The 24,310-nt window shown below is 42.7% G+C and overlaps 1 protein-coding gene across 3 annotated transcripts in view; it reads right to left on the reverse strand.

Annotated features, from left to right (window-relative positions):
• Positions 1–24,310, reverse strand: part of ITGB2 (integrin subunit beta 2) — a 192,872-nt gene that overhangs the window by 53,272 nt on the left and 115,290 nt on the right. For all 3 annotated transcript variants that reach the window (XM_073551574.1, XM_073551575.1, XM_073551573.1), the window contains exons 7-9: positions 23,334–23,489; positions 19,009–19,104; positions 4,707–4,796 (exon numbers count right to left, since the gene is read on the reverse strand). In XM_073551574.1, the coding sequence (XP_073407675.1) occupies positions 4,707–4,796; positions 19,009–19,104; positions 23,334–23,489 (342 nt within the window). The remainder of the gene's footprint in view (positions 1–4,706; positions 4,797–19,008; positions 19,105–23,333; positions 23,490–24,310) is intronic.

The raw sequence follows: 24,310 nt of genomic DNA on the forward strand, positions 1-24,310 counted from the left end.
ACGGGCTCGCGGCCGACGCCATCTCTGCATGCAATGCTCATGTGCCATAGGCCACGGCCGCGCCTCCCTTCTCCTTGTGCTCTGGCTGTGCCCTGACCCGGAAGCACCTTCGGACCAATGGCAGACCAGACGGGGCCATATCAGGCCGCTTCCCCCTGAGGGAGGCGTCTGATCATTGTGTTACCTTGCACACTGGGCCCTGCTTCCTCCTGTGCTCTCTGCAGCCTCTCGGCGCCGTCCTCAGTTTTTCCTGCAGCAGCCTCGCAGCCTGTCTTCCGTGTTCTCTGCAGTATTCCCAGTCCTGCCGTCCTACTCCAGTCCTGCCTCTGGTGTTCCAGTTCCATCCTGCTCCAGTCCTTCTGTCCTCCTTTATTCCTGTCTCCTGTGTTCCAGCTCTGTTCTGTCATCTACACTTCAGTCCCACAGTCCTACTCGAGTCCATCCTGCGCCGCCCCTCTCAGTACCGGCTCCCGTGGTACTCGAACCCTGGGCCTGCTCCTAATGGTCCCTGTATAGGGGTCGGTTCCACCTGGCAGCTCGCCCGGGGCCACTTGGTGCCACGGCCCAGAGGGTCCACTCCTGGAGATTCCGGCTCAGACCAGCCAAGCTAACAGTTTTTTTGTTTCACCTCACCCAGAATCGAACACCAGAGTTAAGCCCCCCATACACATTAGACTAATGCTGCAAAAACGCACATTGTTCACCAGAAGATGTTGTCCGTCGGCTTTCTCATAGAGAATACAGCAGCACTCACCCAGATAATTTAGCGCTACTGTGTATGAGAGGGATGGCTGAGATGGTTATAAGAAGAACGATCTGCCTAAGCATTGTTCAGCCAACTGCTGTATATGTGGTCAGCTTTAGGCCTTCTAAGATTGGGTTTAAACTCATTTCTGGAGATGCATATAGTACTATGCCATAATTTATCAGCAAACACCACCTACTTTGCAATACGCTGGAAGTCCCCATGAATACCATCAATGATGAACATTTTTTTTAGAAAACAAATAGAACCTGCAAATATACAGTAAAGATATCACTTAGTCCTATCAAATTAGATAGGACAGTATGGCTTCAAATTGGAAATGTGTTAAATCCTCAAAACATGACACCTCTTTATATTGACCCCTCAACTGTACCACTTTTTATTTTCATTTATTCCCCCCCCCTTATCTAGGCACCAAAGGTCCCTAATATCGTCTATTTTGATCATGGCTAAAGCTAAAGATTATTAGTTCTTTTAAAGATTGCAATTGTGTGCCTATTTTCTTTAAAGAATGTAAAACTGTACTTTTTCTAATTCTTTGCTATTATATGCAGGCACACAACCCTTGTTGTTTCACATTCTAACTTTCCATTTAAATTATTAGATAGAATCACTTGAAAAAACAAATAGTGCAAATTATATCATGTGATCGTCGGTCACCAATGGGTCGGCATGACAACCAGAGGTCTCCTGCAGACCTCTATGGTTGTCTCTGCCGGATTGTTATGAGTGCCGCCCGATGGTCAGCGCTCATAGCAAGAGAGCATTTCTGCTACATACAGGCGATCTGATCATCGCCTGTATGTAGCAGAGCCAATCGGGATATGGCAGCTTCTAGTCTCCCATGGAGACTATTGAAGCATGCCAAAAGTTAAAAAAAAATGTTTTTAAAAACACTAAAAATTTATTTTTAAAAATAACAGTTTAAATCAAAAATAGAACAATAAACATAGTCAAACATACACATTTGGTATCACCGCGTTCAGAATCGCCCGATCTATCAATATAAAAAAAATTAACCAGATCGCTAAACGGCATAATGGGAAAAAAGTAAAAATCCTACAATTACATTTTTTTGAGTCGCCGCAGCATTGCATTAAAATGCAATAACAGGCGATCAAAAGATTGTATCTGCGCCAAAGTGTTATCATTAAAAACATCAGCTTGGCACGCAAAAAATGAGCCCTCACCTAATCCGAGATCACAAGAAATGGAGACGCTACAGGTCTCAGAAAATGATGCTTTTTTTAACTTTAGATTTTTTTTGCACAACTTAAAAAAGAACCTAAACATGTTTGGTGTCTATGGACTCATAATGACCTGGAGAATCATAGTGGCAGGTCAGTTTTAGCATTTGGTGAACATGGTAAAAAAAAAATCCAAAAAACAGTTGTGGAATTGCACTTTTTTTGCATTTTCATCGCACTTGGAACTTTTTTCCTGTTTTTGAGTACACGATATGGTAAAACCAATGACATCGTTCAAAAGTACAACTTGTCCTACACAAAACCAGCCATCACACGGCAATATTGACGGAAAAATAAAAAAGTTATGGCTCTGGGAAGAAGGGGAGCGAAAAACAGAAACGCAAGAACAAAAAAGTGCTCCGTCATGAAGGGCTTAATATAAAATTGGTTGGGATCTATCTTGAGGATAAGTCTTTATTATCTCAGCCCCCAACAAACCCTGTAAGGACTCGTGCAGATGGACATATTACTTGGATGAGTACTATCCGTCGTTTTGACGGATAGCACTCGACCCCGTGTCATTCTATGGGGTTGTGCACATGTTGAACTCAGTCTAGGGGAAAAAAAATCGCAGCATGCATGACTGCCATTCATGTCTATGGGTCTGTGGAAAACATCAGACTGCATTCAGATGACCTTAGTCATGCGGTCCGACTTTCACGAACTTACATTATAGAAGAGGCAGAAATTTTTTTTCTTTTTTCTCACCAGCTCAGAAAAAATAAGAGCACACTCTGATCAAACTCATATAAGACTCTGATCAGAGTGTGATTAGCGTAATCGGACCGATTTTCTCCGATGTATAGAAAATGGTCATCTGCACCTGACCTTCACGTAATGCCGGTTTCAAGCGTCAGTAGCTCCGGTACGTGTAGTGACCGTTTAGTCACGTACTGGAGACACTGACACACGTAGACACATTAAAATGAATGTGTCTCTGCACATGTCAGCGGCCCATTACCAGCCTGAAAATAGCAGCCCCCAGCTGTGAGTTTTGCGGGGTTGGTTCACAAACAGAGGGGGACCCCACGTCGGGTTTTCATTCATTCTCTCCTGCTCGCTGTTGCCGGCAGAGCAGGAGAGAAGAATGACAGCCGCGTTCAGCACCAGCTGCCGGGGAACAGCGCTTACTGTAGCGCTTCTTCCCCGGCGGCCGTGTGAGACTGGCCTAAGAGCAAGTAAGAAGCGATCTAAAGGTCAGTAATAAATTGATCCTTGGCTGTATTTCATTTTTATTAGCTTATTTTATAATATCATCATATTAATACATTTACATGGTAAACTCATCCGATCTGTGAGTCACGGCTGTGCTGGTTTTTAAATATACTAAGCACATTTCACCACTTGCTTTTTCTACTGCAAACAACATTTCTACATTGTCTCTATGACCTCAGTGGTTAGGTTTGTAACCACCAACTTTTTTTTTTTACCAAGGGAGGTGTCCCAATTTCAAAACAACATTTTTTATCACAGCTTTTGCTGAACTTGTGTCTTACCTCACAATATGTCAAACTGTATTAACTTCTGAGAAAATACAATTCTGTGATACTCATGCTCTGGCAAGCCAATAGAGAATGATTAGGAAGCCCTGCTATAAATTTTTGTGGTAGATTTATTAATACTTTTTTAAATTTGATCAGCTTACAACTAGATTACATGTGCCATGATACATTTTTAGACATTTGTCTAACATTATACTACCTCTAGATTGATTAAATTGAGACTAGGACCGGACTGGCCATCTGGCAATTCTGGCAAATGCCAGAAGGGCTTGTCTGGTCATGGACTGCCTTGTATGCTATGTTGTTAACAGAATTGGCGTTTTCAAGACACCGATACTGTTAAGAGGTGTACGGAGCACTTACCCCAGCAGGCCACAGGTATCATTAGAAATATTTGACTTGTAGTAAATCTTCCTTTCGTTCATCCAGTGTAATATCCTATTTGGTTCTTGGGGACGGGGAAAACATGGACCCCAGTCTATACCTTATTGACACTAATTTTTTAATGCCAAACTATGGCCCATTTTGAGTGTAGTGCCCATTTTCACCAAACAAATCATGATCATTTACCCTAATTCTGGCGCATTTAGCTTACTTTATCTACCTTATTATCTTTTTTACTTTTATCACTCAGACGTCAGTAATTTTTCCGTACACAATAAAAAAATGTTTTGGATCAGATATTCATCACATTTTTGTCAATGTGGTAGTTTTTACCATTAGTGATTTTTTTATATGAAATTTTTTTAAAAAAATTGCAAAACTAGTTTTATCCACTACAGTGTTAAAACTGGACAGCACGTGGATGGCAATTTGTGCGCTCAGTGATTTTTCATTGACCCATAGACTCAAGTTGGTCGTTTTGATCCGAAACTCGGATCAAAAATGGACATGGGTCTCGATTTTTATTTGTGGAACACACGGTCTACAAAAAACATGGAAATGTGAAGAGCGCCATAGATTATAATTGGCACATGTTCTAGTCATTAAAAATATGGATAGAGCAAGGGTCTAATTGAGACCTAAATTAGTGTTAGTTTATGGCAGTTTAATTTCAATTTGAGATTTACAGCGAGTATCAGAAATTTTTACACAAACATAAAGCCATTGGGAAACCATTTAGTTGAAATCAGACAAATTTACCCTCAAAGTTTCTCAGTTTTAAGCCATTTTAATATGTAGACTTCTTACCTGATAAGCTTCTGTAATCAACTGGACAACATTACTTGAATCATTGGACAAACTCCCAACCACAGATTTCGGAATCAACTTACTGAGATCCTAAAATATATAGCATTTACAATAAGCGTAATATATCCGTGGAGTGACAAAGGCCTTAGTGCTTTATGTAAATTGAGCAATACCAAATATGTCTAGTTTTACTACTTTTTTATGGAAAAACATACATAGCCATAACTTTTTGTAGTACTATGAGAGCCGGTTTAGCAGGACAAATTACCAGTAAATTGCATATACCGTACTTCGATATGTAAAACTACTGTGTTTGAAATGGGTGATAAAAAAAGTCCAGCAAACCCGACACCATTTTTTATAGGTTGTGATTCAATAACCATACTGTATGTTAGAAAAACAATTTCCCGAGTTTATATTCATATTTAGAATTTTAGAAAATTTACTCCATATTATTTCACAATCTCATTTTCTTGGCAAGCAAAAATTATTATTATTTTATGCTTGTATGTAAGAATTTTTCTATTTACAGGGTCGCTGAACCTCTTTAATAAGTATATACAGTACATTGTAATTACCTCCTTCAGCTTTCATGTATCACCAACTTTCTTATTATGTTAAACTCTGAAATGATTGTGTCAGGAACACCGCACTGTACTTGCTCACTGAGACAGTGCGTGTATCCTGAGTAAAGTGAACTGTGCTCAAAGATACCTGTGGAGCGGGCAGCAGCCGAGTAGGTGCGTACTTCAGAACAGCAGGACCTGAAGCACGTGACTGCTGGGGGCGTGGCCTAAACTCCAGAGAGCTAGGAGCTGCAAGAGAACTCCTAGCAGGGTAACTGCGAGACAAAGATACCAAGGGGCATAGACAGGGAGGATAGTCAGGACGTAGCCAATGAGTCATACACAGACATAGCTCCAAGGTACAAGAGGGGCGAGCAGAGAGTAGTCAGATCACAGGCAATGAGTCATACACAGGGAGGGTAGCGAAGTACAGAATCAACAGGCAACTCACAACGGGAAACAGAACCGGGTCAGAAGCATATAAACAAGCTATAACAACAAACAGGCACAGGCACACAGAGGTCACCACACTCGGCCAAAGGCAAAAGTATAACTGACAGGGATTGGAGCTTCCCAGGGGTATAAGAAGCTCTCCCGGAACCAAAAAGAGGCCACAATCATTAACCCCAGGTGTGCAGGTCAAAACCTGCACTGAGCTCCAGACATTAACCCCTGACGTGCAGCTCAAAAACCTGCACTTTGATCATGACAGTACCACTCTCTCAACGGGGGGCCTCTGGACCCCCAGGCTTCCCCAAGTACTTGGCATGGAAAGCCCGAACCAGGCGATCTGCATGTACAGAGCGAGCAGGGACCCATGAGCGCTCCTCTGGTCCATATCCCTTCCAGTGGACCAGGTACTGCAAAGAGCGGCGCACCCGCCGAGAGTCCACAATATGTCCTACCTCATACTCCAACTGACCCTCCACCAGCACTGGAGGAACAACAGGCTCGGAGTCCTCTTTGACAGACCCTATGGATTTCAACAGAGATTTATGGAACACATTGGATATTTTTAAGGAGGCGGGGAGGCGCAACCTATATGCCACTGGGTTGACTATCTCCATAATCTCGTACGGACCAATGAACTTTGGTCCCAATTTAGCTGATGGTACCTTCAAGTTGATGTTACGTGTGGAAAACCAAACCTTCTCTCCCACCTGAAACATGTCTCCCGAGGCTCTCTTTTTGTCAGCAAAATACTTGTACCTCCCCTGGGCCCCAGAGATATTACGCTGGACTTCAGCCCAGAGGCTTTTTAACCGTTGAACGGACCCCTCTACCCCAGGACAACCGGAATCCACCCCTGAAAACTCCCCAAAATGCGGATTGAACCCATAGTTAATCAGGAATGGGGACATGTTGGTGGACTGACTCACCCGGTTGTTAAAAGCGAATTCCGCCAACGGTAACGCATCACACCAATCCTCCTGTCTGGCGGAGATTTGTTCCAGGGATTGATTGGTGCGTTCTGTCTGACCATTACTCTCTGGGTGATATGCCATTGAGAAGGAGAGTGAGATGCCCAATTTCATACAGAACGCCCTCCAAAATTTGGCCACAAACTGCACACCTCTGTCAGACACAACATTCAGGGGTACCCCATGCAATCGGACCACGTGCTGCACAAACATCCTTGACAATGTTTCTGCTGAGGGTAACGCTGCCAAGGGAATGAAATCGGCCTGTTTAGAAAACCTATCCACCACCACCCAGATCACGGTATTGCCCCAGGAAGGTGGAAGGCCGGTAATAAAATCCATGGAAAGATGAGTCCATGGCCTATCAGGAACCGGTAAAGGTATGAGTTCCCCAGCCGGCCGGTTAGCCGAGCTTTTGTAACGGGAACACACCACAAGCAGAAACAAAATTCTTGACATCGGACCTTAGTGAAGGCCACCAAAAACCCCTGGCTACTGTCTCTCTAGTGGCCGTGATACTTGGATGAGCACTCAACCTAGACTCATGAAACTTCTGCAGAAGTCTAGGCCGCAAAAAATCTGGAACAAACAATTTATCCCCTTGCCTGGTTGCCGGAGGTAGGGCCTGAGCCCTTAGAATTTCTTGTTCCTGCTCAGATGAGACCCCCGCCACTACCACCCCTGGGGGAAGAATGGAGGATGGCTGCTCGGGGGGAGACACCGGGTCAAAACTTCTGGACAGGGCATCCGCTTTAACATTTTTGGACCCCGGTCGAAAAGTAATGGAGAATTGAAATCGTGAAAAAAAAAGTGACCAACGGGCTTGTCTAGGAGTAAGCCTCTTAGCAGATTCAAGGTATGCCAAATTTTTGTGATATGTGACAACCGTGATAGGGGGAGCCTCCCCTTCCAAAAAGTGCCTCCATTCCTCAAACGCCAGCTTGACCGCAAGAAGTTCTCTATTGCCTACATCATAGTTTCTCTCGGCTGAAGAGAACTTCTTGGAGAAGAAGGCACAGGGTCTGAGATTGGTAAGGGTGGCCGGACCCTGGGACAGCACTGCCCCCACCCCTACTTCAGAAGCATCCACCTCCACAATGAATGGTTTGGACGGGTCTGGTTGTACCAACACCGGGGCGGACATGAAACATTTCTTAATAGCTGAGAAGGACTCCTTAGCGAGTACAGACCAATTTTTTACATCAGCGCTCTTCTGGGTAAGATCCGTGAGTGGTTTAACCACTTGTGAGAAACCTTTAATGAATCTCCGATAATAGTTTGCAAATCCTAAGAAGCACTGGAGCCCCTGGAGATCTCGAGGCTGAACCCAGTCAGCGATCGCCAGCACCTTCTTAGGATCCATACGAAACCCCTCACAGGACACAATCAACCCTAAAAAAGACAGTTCCTGTACAAAAAACGAACATTTTTAAAATTTAGCGAACAATTGGTTCTCCCTGAGTCTCTGGAGAACTGTCTGTAGATGTTGCAAGTGAGATTGGCTGTCCGGGGAATACACCAAAATGTCACCCAAATAAATAATAACAAAATGGCCTATCAGGTCAGAAAACACAACATTGATGAAATTCTGGAAAATAGCGGGTGCATTAGTTAAGCCAAATGGCATTACCAGGTTTTCAAAGAGTCCTTCTGATGTGAGGAACGCAGTTTTCCACTCGTCCCCTTCCCGAACCCTTATCAGATTGTAGGCCCCCCGGAGATCTAACTTGGAGAACCATTGGGCCCCAGCTAACTGGTTACATAAGTCTGGGATGAGGGTAAGCGGGTAAGCGTTCCTAACCGTTATCTTGTTCAGTTCCCGAAAGTCAAGGCACGGCCGCAAACCACCATCTTTCTTCTTCACAAAGAAGAATCCTGCTGCCACAGGTGACACAGAAGACCTGATATGTCCTTTGCGGAGACTCTCAGCTATGGACTCCTTCATGGCTTGGCGCTCGGGCCCAGACAAATTGAACGATCGAGCCTTAGGTGACTTGGCTCCGGGTACTAAATCAATGGCACAATCGTAGGGACTATGTGGTGGCAGCACCTCAGCCTCACTTTTGGAAAAAAGTCTTCGAAATCCTTCAGGTACTCCGGAATACCTTCCAGGCCGACAGACGACACAGATATGGATTTATCAGCGTTAACAAGATGTCCCAGGTTACCACATTTATCTTTACATCCCCATTGAGTGATCTCCCCTGTCACACAATCAATGGTAGGATTATGGCGTTGAAGCCAAGGCATCCCCAGTACCAGTCCTGCAGGCAGGTTATCTAGCACAAGACAACTTAGTTTTTCCACATGAGTGGAACCCACTTTTAGAGAAAAAAGTTCAGACCTGCAACAGATACAGTCCTGGGTAAGAGGGCACGAGTCAATTGCCACAAGTTTAACAGGATCCTGAAGCCTGACTGTCCCTATCTTATTAAGAGTCATAATTTTGGTATCAATCAGGTTCACGGCAGAACCACAGTCAACAAAAGCAGTAGTTTGAACCGGACCATTACCAAGTTCCAGTTCCACCTGCAGCACCATTTTTGCATGTGAGGAAAATTGTACCTGAAGGTCTGGGTAGCCTCCTCGACTTCTACCCAGACCTAGTTGTTTCCCGCCATCTTGGAGGATGACAGACAGGAGGGGCAGTCCTTCTTCCAGTGTCCAGATTCCCCACAATAGAAGCACAACTGCTTCTCCCGGCGGCGTCTTCTTTCCTTTTCCTCACAGGTGACAGCGCTCACCTCCATAGCCACAGGAAGAGTCCGGGTCTCATCTCCACTGAAGAATAATGGTGTTTCCAGTTGCATAACGCCTCTAGCCTGCAGTCTGCGATCCATGCGAACCGCTTGGGTCATGGTATCCTCCAGGGAGTCAGGTGGAGGATGGAGGGCCAGGGCATCCTTCAGACGTTTACACAGGCCTCTATGGAACAGCCCCCGAAGGGCGGTATCACTCCAAGAAATCTCGGCTGCCCAACGTCTGAATTCAGTACAGAACCACTCGGCCGAGTGCTTCCCCTGACAGACACTCATCACCTTGTCCTCAGCCAAACGCACTCTATCAGGCTCATCATAAATAAGCCCTAAGGCTTCAAAAAACGCATCCACAGATATTCTCTCAGGGGCAGAAGAGGAAAACGAAAATGCCCAGGCTTGTGGGAACCCCCTAAGCAGGGACATAACCACCCCCACCCTCTGTTTCTCATCCCCAGAGGAGTGGGGTCTCAAAGAGAAAAAGAGATTTCAGCCCTCCTTAAATTTAACCGGGGATTCGGGTGGGACTAAAATGACATCTCTATTCCCCACCTGCTGAAAGCCTGCGGAAAGCACCCCCTGAACCGAGTCCGCAACCTGCCGCTGGGACTGGGCCAGAGCTTGGTGTTCCAAATTTAGCTCCTGCAGCGACTGAGTGAAGCATTTCACCTGCTGAGATAAGGCATGCATTAGGTCCATGCTGCAGAAGTGAGGAGAGAAAAAAAAAAGTTCACGGTCAGTTATAATGTCAGGAACACCGCACTGCACTTGCTCACTGAGCCAGTGCGCATGTCCTGAGTAAAGCGAACTGTGCTCAAAGATACCTGTGGAGCGGGCAGCAGCCGAGTAGGTGCATACTTCAGAACAGCAGGACCTGAAGCACGTGACTGCTGGGGGCGTGGCCTAAACTCCAGTGAGCTAGGAGCTGCAAGAGAACTCCTAGCAGGGTAACTGCGAGACAAAGTTACCAAGGGGCATAGACAGGGAGGATAGTCAGGACATTGCCAATGAGTCATACACAGAGATAGCTCCAAGGTACAAGAGGGGCGAGCAGAGAGTAGTCAGATCACAGGCAATGAGTCATACACAGGGAGGGTAGCGAAGTACAGAATCAACAGGCAACTCACAACGGGGAACAGAACCGGGTCAGAACCATATAAACAAGCTATAACAACGAACAGGCACAGGCACACAGAGATCACCACACTCGGCCAAAGGCAAAAGTATAACTGACAGGGATTGGAGCTTCCCAGGGGTTTAAGAAGCTCTCCCGGAACCAAAAAGAGGCCACAATCATTAACCCCAGGTGTGCAGGTCAAAACCTGCACTGAGCTTCAGACATTAACCCCTGACGTGCAGCTCAAAAACCTGCGCTGTGATCATGACAGTTTTCTCAACAAAAACAACATTGAAAAGAAAACATTATAAAATATAATACTAAAATAATAATAATGATAACAATAATAAAATATGGAAACAAGCATAGCTTAGAGAGGTTGTCTCCTACTTGGACAACCCCTTCTCTTGCCTCATGTTTGGCCCTGTTAAAATAAAAACACCTGTACTCACCTCCAGTGCCGTTGCCATTCCAGCGGTGTCGGCACCCGTGTTCCCGAGCCTCATATGAGGTTCTTATGTCACATGAGCCCTTCATCCAATCAGCGCTGGTGTCACTGTCTCCACCTTCGGACAAAACGAACATCAAGAGGAAGTCATAGAGCAGCCGCAGCCCTGATTGACTGTTGATGTTCAATACGTCTGGGTGAGTATAGGTGTTTTTATTTTAACGAGGCCAGACGAGAGGAGTTGGAAGAGGTTGTCCAAGTATTGGCCAACCCTTTTAAGAACTAACTGTTTTTTTCATAAATCAATAGTAAGAGTTAAGATAATCCTTTAATCGTCCCACCATGGGGAAATTCAGAAATTCAGGACATGCCAATAGAAGAAATTTTGTAATACATCTTATTAGGAAAGTTCTAGGGAGAACTGTAATTGTCATTTCAGGAGCACTTGCAGCAGAATGTCTGTGTCTGCTTCCCCTTTCCCTTTCCAAAGAACTATATCAAATTATCACCTATCTCTGTAAATGGAAAATCTGTTTTTACAGAATACAGATTTTACCCACGAAATTAGAGTAAAAGATCAGTATGAGAGGTGAAAGAAACAGATTTATCTGATGAGATATATATATTACAAAGTTGCTTATTTTCATTTCTACTGTTGATTTATGATTTATCCCTCCTTACCACCAGTGCCTACTTTCCTCTCCAGTACTTGAAGTGATGACATATTTTCAATCTTTGCTATGTCCACTGCAGCCAATCACTAGCCTGCAGCAGATGACCACAGCAGAATTCAGATGAATGACAGATGGGATATCATCACTTCTGGTACCAGGGTGGAGCACAGGAACCTCAACAGCGACTGGGGAATTAAAGAGAACCTCTCAGTACAATTTTATAGCCTAAACTAAAGACATGGCTGTAATGGAGGTGTAATGCTGATTACATTAACACCTTTGGTGAAGAAATCCACTTTGTGGTTCTTTGTTAATCACTTTTTGAAGTTTCCTGCTAATTAGATATTGGGATTTTGGTGCACAAGGGCTGGACTGTGCACTGGGTTGTCTCCTCCCTGCCTTATTCTCAGACTCCTCTGCTTGCCTCCTCCTTTTGAAAAAGAGATTAACAACAGAGTAGGCAGGTCATTGAAAACTAAATTACCTGTTATTCAAAGACCTGAGGTAGACAGAGGAGCCGGGGAATCACAGACAGGGAAGAGAAGACCCAGTGCACAGTTCGGCCCCTGTGCACTGAAATCTAATTAGCAGAAAACTTTGAATGGAGATTAACCCCTTTCTGTCATATGACTTACTATCCCGTCCATGTGCCCTGGGACTTAATTCCCAAGGACGGGATAGTACATCATAGCGATCAGCGGCGCTCATGGGGGAAGCGCCACTGATTGCGGCCGGGTGTCAGCTGATTATCACAGCTGACACCCGGCACTATGTGTCAGGGGCGGTCACGGACCGCCCCCGACACATTAACCCCTGGCACACTGTGATTAAACATGATCGCAGTATACCGGGGGCATAGGAGAGAAGCTCGCAGGGAGGGGGCTCCCTCCGTGCTTCCCTGCAACCCCCAGAGTGATGCGATGTGCTGCATCGCTCCAAGGATCCTCCTCCCTGCAGACCCCGTGATTCAATATGGCCGCGGGGTCCTTCGGGTGCCTGCAGGGAGGTGACTTCCTCAATGACTGCTGAAAGCAGGCATGAGGAAGGCTTGTGCAGCGCCTGTCAGATCGCTGATCTGACAGACAGCTGTCTAAACTGTCAGATCAGCGATCTGACATCTTATAGTGATGCCCCCCTGGGACAATATAATAAAGTAAAAAATAAAAAAAAGTGTAAAAATAATTTATAAAAAAACGCTAAATAAATTAAAAAATATATATATATTCCCCAATAAATTCATTTTTTTGGAAATAAAAAAAAAACAATAAAATTACACATATTTAGTATCGCCACGTCCGTAACGACCCGCCCTATAAAACTGTCCCACTAGTTAACCCCTTGCGTTAACCCCTTAAAAAACGAAGCAAAAAACAATTCTTTATCATCATACTGCCGAACAAAAAGTACAATAACGCACAACCAAAAAGACAGATATAAATAACCATGGTACCGCTGAAAACGTCATCTTGTCCCGCAAAAAGCTAGCTAAAAAAGTTATAGCTCACAGAATAAAGCGATGCAAAAATAATTATTTTTTATATAAAATTGTTTTCATTGCATAAAAAGTGGCAAAACATTAAAAAACAACATTAATGAGGTATTGCTGTAACCGTACTGACCCGAAGAATGAAACCGCTCTATCAATTTTACCACACGCGGAACGGTGTAAACACACCTCCCAAAAGAAATTCATGAAATGCTATTTTTTGTTCACTCTGCGTCCCAAAAATCGAAATAAAAAGCGATCAAAAAAGTCACGTGCCCGAAAATGGTACCAATAAAAACGTCAACTCGTTCCACAAAAAATAACACCTCACATGACTCGGTGGGTCAAAATATGGAAAAATTATAGCTCTGAAAATGTGGTGATGTAAAAACTATTTTTACAATAAAAAGCATCTTTTAGCGTGCGACAGCTGCCAAACATAAAAACCGCCATAAATAGTAAATCAAACCCCCCCCGTTATCACCCCCTTAGTTAGGGAAAAATAATAAAATGAAAAAATTTATTTATTTCCATTTTCCAATTAGGGTTAGGGCTAGTGTTAGGGCTAGGGTTAGGGCTAGGGGTGTGTTGGGGTTAGAGTTGGAGTTAGAATTGGGGGGTTTCCACTGTTTTGGCGCATCAGGGGCTTTCCAAACACGACATGACGTCCGATCTCAATTCCAGCCAAAAAAGTCAAATGGCACTGCTTCCCTTCCGAGATCTGCCATGTGCCCAAATAGTCGTTTACACCCACATATGGGGTATCAGCGTACTCAGGACAAATTGCACAATAGCTATTGGGGTCCTGTTACCTTTGGGAAAATAAAAATTGGGGGTAAAAAGATCATTTTTTGTGTAAAAAATATGATTTTTTTAATTGTACAGCTGTACGTTATAAACTTCTGTGAAGCCCTTGGGGGTTCAAAGTGCTCACCACATATCTAGATAAGTTCCTTGAGTTGTCTAGTTTCCAAAATGGGGTCACTTGTGGGGGGTTTCCACTGTTTAGGTACATCAGGGGCTCTCCAAACGTGACATGGCGTCGGATCAGAATTTCAGCCAATTTTGCATTGAAAAAGTCAAACGGCGCTACTTCCCTTCTGATCTCTGCCATGCACCGAAACAGTGGTTTCCCCACACATATCAGGTATCAGCGTACTCAGGACAATAATTTTTGCAGTCCAATTTCTCCTGTTACCCTTGGTAAATTAAAAAAAATTGGACCTGAATTAATTTTTTTGTGAAAAAAAGTTAAATGTTCATTTTTTTAAACATTCAAAAAATTCCTGTGAAGCACCTGAAGGGTTAATAAACTTCTTGAATGTGGTTTTGAGCACCTTGAGGGGTAAGGTTTTTAGAATGGTGTCACTTTGGGGTATTTTCTATCATATAGACCCCTCAAAGTGGCTTCAAATGTGATGTGGTCCATAAAAATAAAATGGTGTTGCAAAAATGAGAAATCGCTGGTCAACTTTTAACCCTTATAACTTCCTAACAAAAAAAAATTTTGGTTCCAAAATTGTGCTGATGTAAAGTAAACATGTGGGAAATGTTTTTTATTAAGTTTTTTGTGTGCCATACCTCTGTGATTTAAGGGCATAAAAATTCAAAGTTGGAAAATTGTGAAATTTTCAAAATATTCACCAAATTTCCATTTTATTCACAAATAAACGCAAGTTATATCAATGAAATTTTACCACTAACATGAAGTACAATATGTCACGAGAAAACATTGTCAGAATCACTGGGATCCATGGAAGCGTTTCAGAGTTCTGACCTCATAAAGGGACAGTGGTCAGAATTGTAAAAATTGGCCCGGTCATGAACGTGCAAACCACCCTTGGGGGTAAAGGGGTTAAATAAGAACCACAACGGGGATTTCTTCACCAAAGGTATCAATTTAATCACTATTACAGCACCATTACAGCCATGTCTTTCGTGTATATTATAAAATCGTACTGGCAGGTTCTAGTTAAGTAGACAAGTTATAGTTATTGCTTTATTTTGAACTATTTCCTATTTTTTGACTACTTTTGAAAAATTAAAAAAAAAATCCTCATTTAATACAAAACTAGAAAACTACATTAAAGTTTATTTTTTTATTTTAAATAAATTTGAAGATGGGAGTAAACTAAATTAAACATATGTATAGAAATGGAGGAAGTTTGAAGACTTCGCTTTACTTCCTGTTTGTTATTGCAAAAACCATAATCTGTTTTCCTGCTATTACACATATTCATTTACAGGAACTAACAATCCACATAATTTAATATAATGACTAGGATGAATAAGGGGACATTCACATAAATACCAATCAACTTTCCTTCATGCTATTTCTGAAATCATAGAAAATTGGCAAAATTGTATCAGCTCTGTTACACCCAGGGTGGTAAAGATCTTAAAAAATGATTCAATATGTAGCATAACTAAAAAAATATTTTTTTTTAATCTTATACCCGGCATCCACCAGAAGTTTTTATTTATTTATTTTACTCATTTATATAGCGCCATTAATTCCACAGCACTTTAAAACATTATTATTTTTGTACTGTATATGCAATAAAAGTGGCCACTCAAAGCATTTTATGTTTCCTAGCCAATCACATAACAAAATGCTGTCTATTCTTTTTAATTCGGGGTGCTGTAGTGCTATGATGAGAAACATGCGAGATCTTTCTGAGATGTTAAGGAGGCAGCTTCCTCCATGCTCTAAGGGTACCGATACACTTAGCGATGCACCAGCAATCCCGACAACGATATGGATCGCTGGTGCATCGCTAAGTGGTCGCTAGTGAGCTGCCACACAGGCAGATCTCACCAGCGACATAGCAGCGGTCGGGGGTCGCTACTTACCTGTCAGATGTGGCGATCCTGACGTCCTCCCGCCCGCGTCCACGTGTCGCTCATCGGCGCCACAGGAAGCCCAGCAGGAAGCGCCCGACGAGAAACGGCCCAGGACGTTCTCGCGCGATCAGCGACAGACAGCGGGGGAGCCGGTCGGAGGTAAGTATCACATATAGCGATATCGCTAGTAATATCGCTGCTACGTCACAAAACCGGTGACGTTTCGGCGATATTGCTAGCGATATCGCTATGTGTAATGGGCCCTTTAGTCCCATGAAAATGGAAATGTATTATGCTATGTTGTATATTAATCCAGACTAGTGTAAGAGGGTGAGATAGAATTACCGCCTTGCTCCTCTTCCTGTAATTGTTCTCAGTGTGTTCATGTTTACATGTGTTAATGTGACTGGAACACAGAGAAACACAGTACAACAAACGTGAAAAAATCCTCTGCTGTAAAAAATTCCAACAATGAACAGCAAGTGCTAGTAAAAAGATGATAACAAAACAGGGTATTTAGCTGATACATTTTTTGCAAAAAATGTATACTAAGCCGCTCCACCAGGCCAAGGTAAATCCCTCAGAGCAGTCCTATCCAATGTATTTATATGATTTATATGTGCATGGCCCACATTGGTGGGGTGGAAACCTCCCATTGCTGTTCATTGTTGGAATTTTTTTACAGCAGAGTATTTTTTCACGTTTGTTGTACTGTGTTTCTCTGTGTTCCAGTCTCTTGGTGGTGTGAACACTGTCTCACTGACTTATTCAATGTATGTGCATGGCCAATGCGTTCATTTTTATTCCATCGGTTTCTTGCTTTTGCAAGTCTTTGGGAGGTTTCCACCCCTCCCATGTGGGCCATGCACATATGAAGCCGTCTCACACAGCATGTCCACATCAGACATTAACTCTCTGAACCCTGTTCACATGGTCAGGTTTTAAATAATTGGATAGGACTGCTCTGAGGGGTATACCTTGGCGTTGGTGGAGCGGCTTAGCATACATTTTTTGCAAAAAAAAGTATCAACTAAATACCCTGTTTTGTTATCATCTTTTTACTAGCACTTGCTGTTCATTGTTGGAATTTTTTTACAGCAGAGTATTTTTTCACGCTTGTTGTACTGTGCTTCTCTGTGTTCCAGTCTCTTGGTGGTGTGAACACTGTCTTACTGACTTGTTCACTGTATGTGCATGGTCCTGCGTTCGTTTTTATGTGTTAATGTGAGTAATTTCTATATTAATATATGTGTTGCTGCTACATAGCAATATGTATTACCGCTCACATTTATGGTATTGCCACATGCATACATGTGTGACCATTGTCTGTAGGATTATGTATATGGTGTTGTGTTCCTTTAATGTAAGATAATAATGTGTTGTCAGGTTCTTTACTGTATTAATGTAATAGTGTTTTTTATGGCTCATGTGCAGTTCAGGGAAAGTAAGGTGCATCCTTTTGGAACATTAGAGGAGGGCACCTTAGTATTATAGTTCTTATAGATAAGGGTAGGTGTAGTTTCTGAGTGGGCCACTAGATGGGGGCATACTAGTGTGCATGGTTAGAATGGGGTATAGTTAGTGTATGGAGGGTTAAGTGTAGGAGGGGCTGCCGGGTAGTAAGACAGGAGTTTTTTGGAAGTTAGGTCAGACTGGGCCAGGGTGCCCAAGTGTCCACATGGGCTATAGGCCCGGATAGCTCGGCAGCCACGCAACGTTAAATAGCTGCAGCCCACGTTATCCACGGCCACTGTGCATCATATCAGTGGGCTAGAACAGGGAAGGAAAGATGTGGCGACTCATCGCCTGGGCAGATGCCTTTAGGGCAGGAGTCGGTTGGACTAAGGAGATGAAGGAAGTTGGAGCTTTGACGAGAACGGTACAGATGAACCGGATGCTTTAGCAGAGGCAACCAAACCTGGTGACTGATGATTTCGAGTCTGGGGCGAAACAGGCAGAAGGAATTGTCATCATGGTGAGGTTAGGCCAGGAAGGAACTGGGGAGCACTGTAGGACGGTCCGGGCATGTGCTGCACAGAAGCGACAGCAAAGCAGGGAAAGATATGGAAACAACTGAATTGCATGATGTGCCAACTGTGGATGTAGCGTGAGAAGTATTAAGTAAAGAAAATGTTCAAGTTATCCTGGACTGTGTCTCCATTACTGGGGGTCGCCTGAAAGAGGGACTGTCGTCGCCTGGGAAGTGCTCGGGGGACCTGAAGTTGGAGACACAGGTACGCTGAAAAGAAGAATACAGTTTTCTGTAGGGGAAGGTCGGGACACAGATTCTTCAGTGTCTCTGGTCATGACTACAGTCCTACCCTCCCCTTACACCAGCACCCATAGAATTGTATGGGCTCAAACCCCCATTTATCTGTTTTCTGATACATTCATGAAGTGTCTACAAGAAAATGAACTGTGACATGTATCATTGCAACGCAGTATGATACTTTTCTACCTGAAATACGTATTCTATGGAAGGGGAAGAATAAAAATGAATTGCTTATACTTGCAAAAAGTGGTCTGTCACCAGAAGTGACTGAATAAATAATAAACAGATCTGTTAGACTCAATGAGGCTGATGAGCTTGCTTTGAAAACCAACAGGAGAATAGCTGCATAATTCTTTTTAAAAGCTCTTCAGTGATCCTCCTCCCATGCTGCCGCTGAGATCTCACACTGCTCAGTACAAGCTGCGACTGTCACTCAGCCTTGGTTTGTGGAGAGCGAACATACTAGGGTTTGAGCTCTCTCACACTTAAGTTGGACTCATTTTTTATATTAAGATTATACAGCGATTCTGGCATGGAATTTCAGAGTAAGTAAACCAGCATCCTCTGGACTAAGAGATCTATTTTATAATGTATACGGGTTGTTTTGTGAAACCTGGTGACAGAGACATAATTTTACAAGTTAGATTTTATAAATGAATCCTCAGAATCCCCTTATATCTCTTTATTCCCCAGCTCACGGTTTACAGTCTTATCTTACCTGGTATGTTTTCACCATATTGGATGTGACTGCAAACACAACTTGAATGTTATTTTGTGAAAGCTTCTGTGCCAGCTGCCCAACGGATGGGTAATCCTGTTGAAAACAAAAAGCACATCCAGTTTAGAAATGATCTAATAAAATATATTCAATAAATGGGACTCTGTTGTGCAAATCTCTATCTTGTAATGCTCAGATACATAATACGCATAGATTTTCATATAACCCTATTTGTATGAGATCAGGATAGGGCTAAGTGGTAATAGATACATGAAAGCTCCAATAAATAAGACAATTAGATTGAGATGCTTTATGGGAACAATGTATTTATAATTTAGGCTTCCTAAATGGCCAATCCATAGGACAGCGATATCTAATTTCCACAGCGCCAATATAAACACTCTGTTCTCTTCATTATGGCTATATAAACAATGAAGGGGACACATTGCTCTTCATTCACTGGTGAAGGAACCATCCTCCCAAACCAGACATCTAGAATTGGATATCAACGTTAAAGTTATTGAAAATACATTTATCTAATCATTCATTCATCATTAAGGTGAAATGATGTGCTCACCATCATAACAAAGGTGGTTCTGCTATTTAACCCCTTCACTACCAAGGGTGGTTTGCACGTTAACTCCCGGGCCAATTTTTACAATTCTGACCACTGTCCCTTTATGAGGTAATAACTCTGAAACGCTTCCCTGGATCCCGGTGATTCTGACATTGTTTTCTCGTGACATATTGTACTTCATGATAGTGGTAAAATTTCATTCATATAACTTGCGTTTATTTGTGAAAAAAACGGAAATTTGGCGAATATTTAGAAAATTCCGCAATTTTCCAACTTTGAATTTTTATGCCCTTAAATCACAGAGATATGGCACACAAAAAACTTAATAAGTAACATTTCCCACATGTTTACTTTACATCAGCACAATTTTGGAACCAAAATTTTTATTTGTTAGTAAGATATAAGGGTTAAAAGTTGACCAGCGATCTCTCATTTTTGCAACACCATTCTATTTTTACGGACCACATCACATTTGAAGTCACTTTGAGGGGTCTATATGACAGAAAATACCCAAAAGTGACACCATTCTAAAAACTGCACCCCTTAAGGTGCTCAAAACCATATTCAAGGAGTTTATTAACCCTTCAGGTGCTTCACAGGAATTTTTTGAATATTTAAAAAAAATTAACATTTAACTTTTTTTCACAAAAAAGTACTTCAGGTTCAATTTTTTTTATTTTACCAAGTGTAACAGGAGAAATTGGACTGCAAAAATTATTGTGCAATTTGTCCTGAGCACGCTGATATCTGATATGTGGGGGGGAACCACTGTTTAGGCGCATGGCAGAGCTCGGAAGGGAAGGAGCGCCGTTTGACTTTTTCAATGCAAAATTGGCTGGAATTCTGATCGGACGCCATGTCGCGTTTGGAGAGCCCCTGATGTACCTAAACAGTGGAAACCCCCCACAAGTGACCCCATTTTTGAAACTAGACCCCCTAAGGAACTTATCTAGATATGTGGTGATAACTTTGAACCCACAAGGGCTTCACCGAAGTTTATAATGTACAGCGGTACAATTAAAAAATCATATTTTTTCCACAAAATGATCTTTTCACCCCCAATTTTTATTTTCCCAAGGGTAACAGGACCCTAAAAGTTATTGTGCAATTTGTCCTGAGTACGCTGATACCCCATATGTGGGTGTAAATGACTATTTGGGCACATGGCAGAGCTCGGAAGGGAAGCAGCGCCATTTGACTTTTTTGGCTGGAATTGAGATCGGACACCATGTCGCGTTTGGAAAGCCCCTGATGTACCAAAACAGTGGAAACCCCCCACAAATGACACCATTTTGGAAACTAGACCCCCCAAGGAACTTATCTAGATGTATGGTGAGAACTTTGAACCGCCAAGTGCTTCACAGAAGTTTATAACGCCCAGGCGTGAAAATAAAAAAATATTTTTTTTCCACAAAAATTATATTTTTGCCCCCAAATTTTTATTTTCTTAAGGGCAACAGGAGAAATAGGACTCCAAAAGTTGTTTTGCAAATTGTCCTGAGTAGGCTGATATCCCAAATGAGGGGGTAAAAACACTGTTTGGGTGCATGGCAGAGCTTGGAAGGGAAGGAGCACCATTTGACTTTTTCAATGCAGAATTGGCTGGAATTGAGATCAGACACCATGTTGCATTTGGAGAGCACCTGATGTGCCCAAACAGTGGAAACCCCCCAATTCTAACTCCAACCCTAGCCCTAACCCTAACCCTAACCCTAGCCCTAGCGCTAATGGGAAAATGGAAATAAATACATTTTTTTAATTTTATTATTTTTCCCTAACTAAGGGGATGATAACGGGGGGGGGGGTTTGATTTACTATTTATAGCGGGTTTTTATTTTTGGCGGCTGTCGCACGCTAAAAGACGCTTTTTATTGTAAAAATAGTTTTTGCATCACCACATATTGAGAGCTATAATTTTTCCATATTTTGACCCACCGAGTCATGTGAGGTCTTATTTTTTGTGGGACGAGTTGACGCTTTTATTGGTATCATGTTCGGGCATGTGACATTTTTTGATCGCTTTTTATTTAGTTTTTTGGGACGCAGAATTTACAAAAACCAGCGTTTCATGAATTTCTTTTGGGTGGTGCGTTTACGCCGTTCCGGGTGTGGTAAAATTTATAAGGCGGTTTTATTCTTCGGGTCAGTACGGTTACAGCGATACCTCATTTAGGTCGTTTTTTTATGTTTTGGCGCTTTTATGCAATGAAAACAATTTTATAAAAAAATAATTATTTTTGCATCACTTTATTCTGCGAGCTATAACTTTTATATTTTTTCGCTGATGATGCTATGTGGTGGCTCGTTTTTTGCGGGACAAGATGATGTTTTCAGCGGTACCATGGATATTTATATGCGTCTTTTTGATCGCGTGTTATTGCACTTTTTGTTCGGCAGTATGATAATAAATCATTATTTTTTGCTCCGTTTTTTATTTTTATTTTTTAAGGGGTTCACTTAAGGGGTTAAATATTGGGACAGTTTTATAGGGCGGGTCGTTACGGACGCGGCGATACCAAATATGTGTACCTTTATTTATTTATTTTTTTTATTTCCAAAAAATGAATTTATTGGGGAATATTTTTTATTTTTTTTTTTAATTTATTTAGCGATTTTTTTAAAATTATTTTTACACTTTTTTTTTACACTTTTTTTTTTTTTTTTTACTTTATTACAATGTCCCAGGGGGGGACATAACTGTCCTGTGACAGATCGCTGATCTGTCACAGGCACTGCACAGGCTTCCTCATGCCTGCGCTTTGCAGGCACTGAGGAAGCCAGATTCCTGCAGGCCCCCGGAGGTCCCCGTCGCCATATTGGATCCGGGGACCTGCAGGAAAGGAGCCCCCCGCAGCAGCGCTGCACATTGCGCTGCCGTGGGGGGCTCAGGGAAGCACGGAGGGATCCCCCTCCCTGCCGATGCTTCCCTTTAACCCCCGGTACACCGCGATCGTGTTTGATCGCAGTGTACAAGGAGTTAACGTGTCGGGGGCGGTCCGTGACCGCCCCTGACACATTGTGCCGGGTGTCAGCTATGATAATTAGCTGACACTCGGCCGCGATCAGCGGCGCTCACCACGTAGGCGCCGCTGATCGCGGTGACGTAATATTCCGTCCATGGTAATTAGGTCCAGGGTCACATGGACGGAATATTACGTCAATTGTAGGTAAGGGGTTAAAGAGAACCTGTCTCCAGGTTTTTGCTACCACATCTGAGGCAACAATGATTTAAAGACAGGTACCCGGATTCTAGTTATGTGTCACTTACTGATCTGCCGTATTTTTAAAGTTGTTGTTATCTCTGTTGCGTATCTAGCAGTTCTCTACATGCTGAGCCCTGTATAACTCCACCCACACCACTGATTGGCTGCTTTATATGTACACTGTGCATAGGCAGAAAGCTACCAATTAGTGCTGGGGGCAGGGTTTTACAGAGCTCATGAATATGGAAGACTACATGGCAGCAGGTTCACTATTCCTCTAGTGACTATCTCCTTCTGATAAAATAGCGAATTTATCAAAACTACAGCAAGCAACCCAGTAGGTGACACATCCCTGGTGTCAGGGACTCTGTCTGTACATTATGCTGCTCTCAGATTAGGTGGAAACATTTTTACAACTGATTCCCTTTAATGACTCATTCATTATCAACAATCCTGAGCAGTTTTTCTTTTAAATAATCTATTCATAAAATAGACCATTCATAATGTAAATGATACAAATCAGAGATTATTGTGAATTCACTTACAAACTCATTAGATTTCTTGTACATGTTTTCTTCCAAATGACATAATCCATTATTGGGGGTCAGAATAGCTGCAAGTTTCCCATCTCCAGCAATATGAAAGCCATCATCTGTAGCATATACCAAGAGCCTTGTGACATTCCGCCATCCAATCTTGTCCTGGGCAAAGTCAAACATTTTCAATTATTTGCTATTATTATTTTTAAATGAGGGACCAATCTAATAATAAGCTACAGAGTTTAGGGGGATATCGTAGATGCCCTCTGCCTCCACTAGATCTGCCATTTTCTGTATACTGTCTATTCCTGCTGTGCAGTCTGCTGTATATTACCAACCTGTGTCTGCCGGTTAAAGGGGTTCTCCCATTTCAGATAGTTTTAGCCCATTGGCTCAGCAACATATAAAATAACAAACTGTTATTTACTTACCCTCCTCGGGTCTAACACTGCCCCTCCACCATTGCTCTGGTCATTGTCGATAAGCTGCAGTGAGGATATCACGCCGACAGCGCTCCAGTCATTCATTACGTTTAATGACTGGCTACAGCGCTATAGTTGTGACATCACCACTGCAGCTGATCAACAAGGAGCAGAGCATGGCAGAGAGGCACTGTTGGACCCGAGGAGGGTAAAAAATGAAGGTTTCACAAATATATGAAACATAGTTTTTGCTCATATCGAAATATCCGGCCCATCCGCAAGTCTCCTGACCTGAGTAAACTACCTCATATACTGTGCACGCATACACAGTTCTGGGATGTATTAAGAGAAGCATAGGGTCTAGATCACCTGAAGTAATTATCCCCCTCTACTACTCCTTGGTCAGGCCTCATCTGGAATACTGTGTCCAGTTCTGGGCTCCACATTTTAAAAAAGACATTGAAAAACTGGAGCAAGCTCAGAGAAGAGCTACCAGGATGGTGAGCAGACTGCAAACTATGTCTTATGAGGAACGGTTACAGGATCTGGGAATATTTAGCT

Source organism: Dendrobates tinctorius, unplaced genomic scaffold (assembly GCF_039654945.1).
Source record: "Dendrobates tinctorius isolate UK_male_01 unplaced genomic scaffold, ASM3965494v1 ptg000177l, whole genome shotgun sequence".
NCBI classification, from domain to species: Eukaryota; Metazoa; Chordata; class Amphibia; order Anura; family Dendrobatidae; genus Dendrobates; species Dendrobates tinctorius.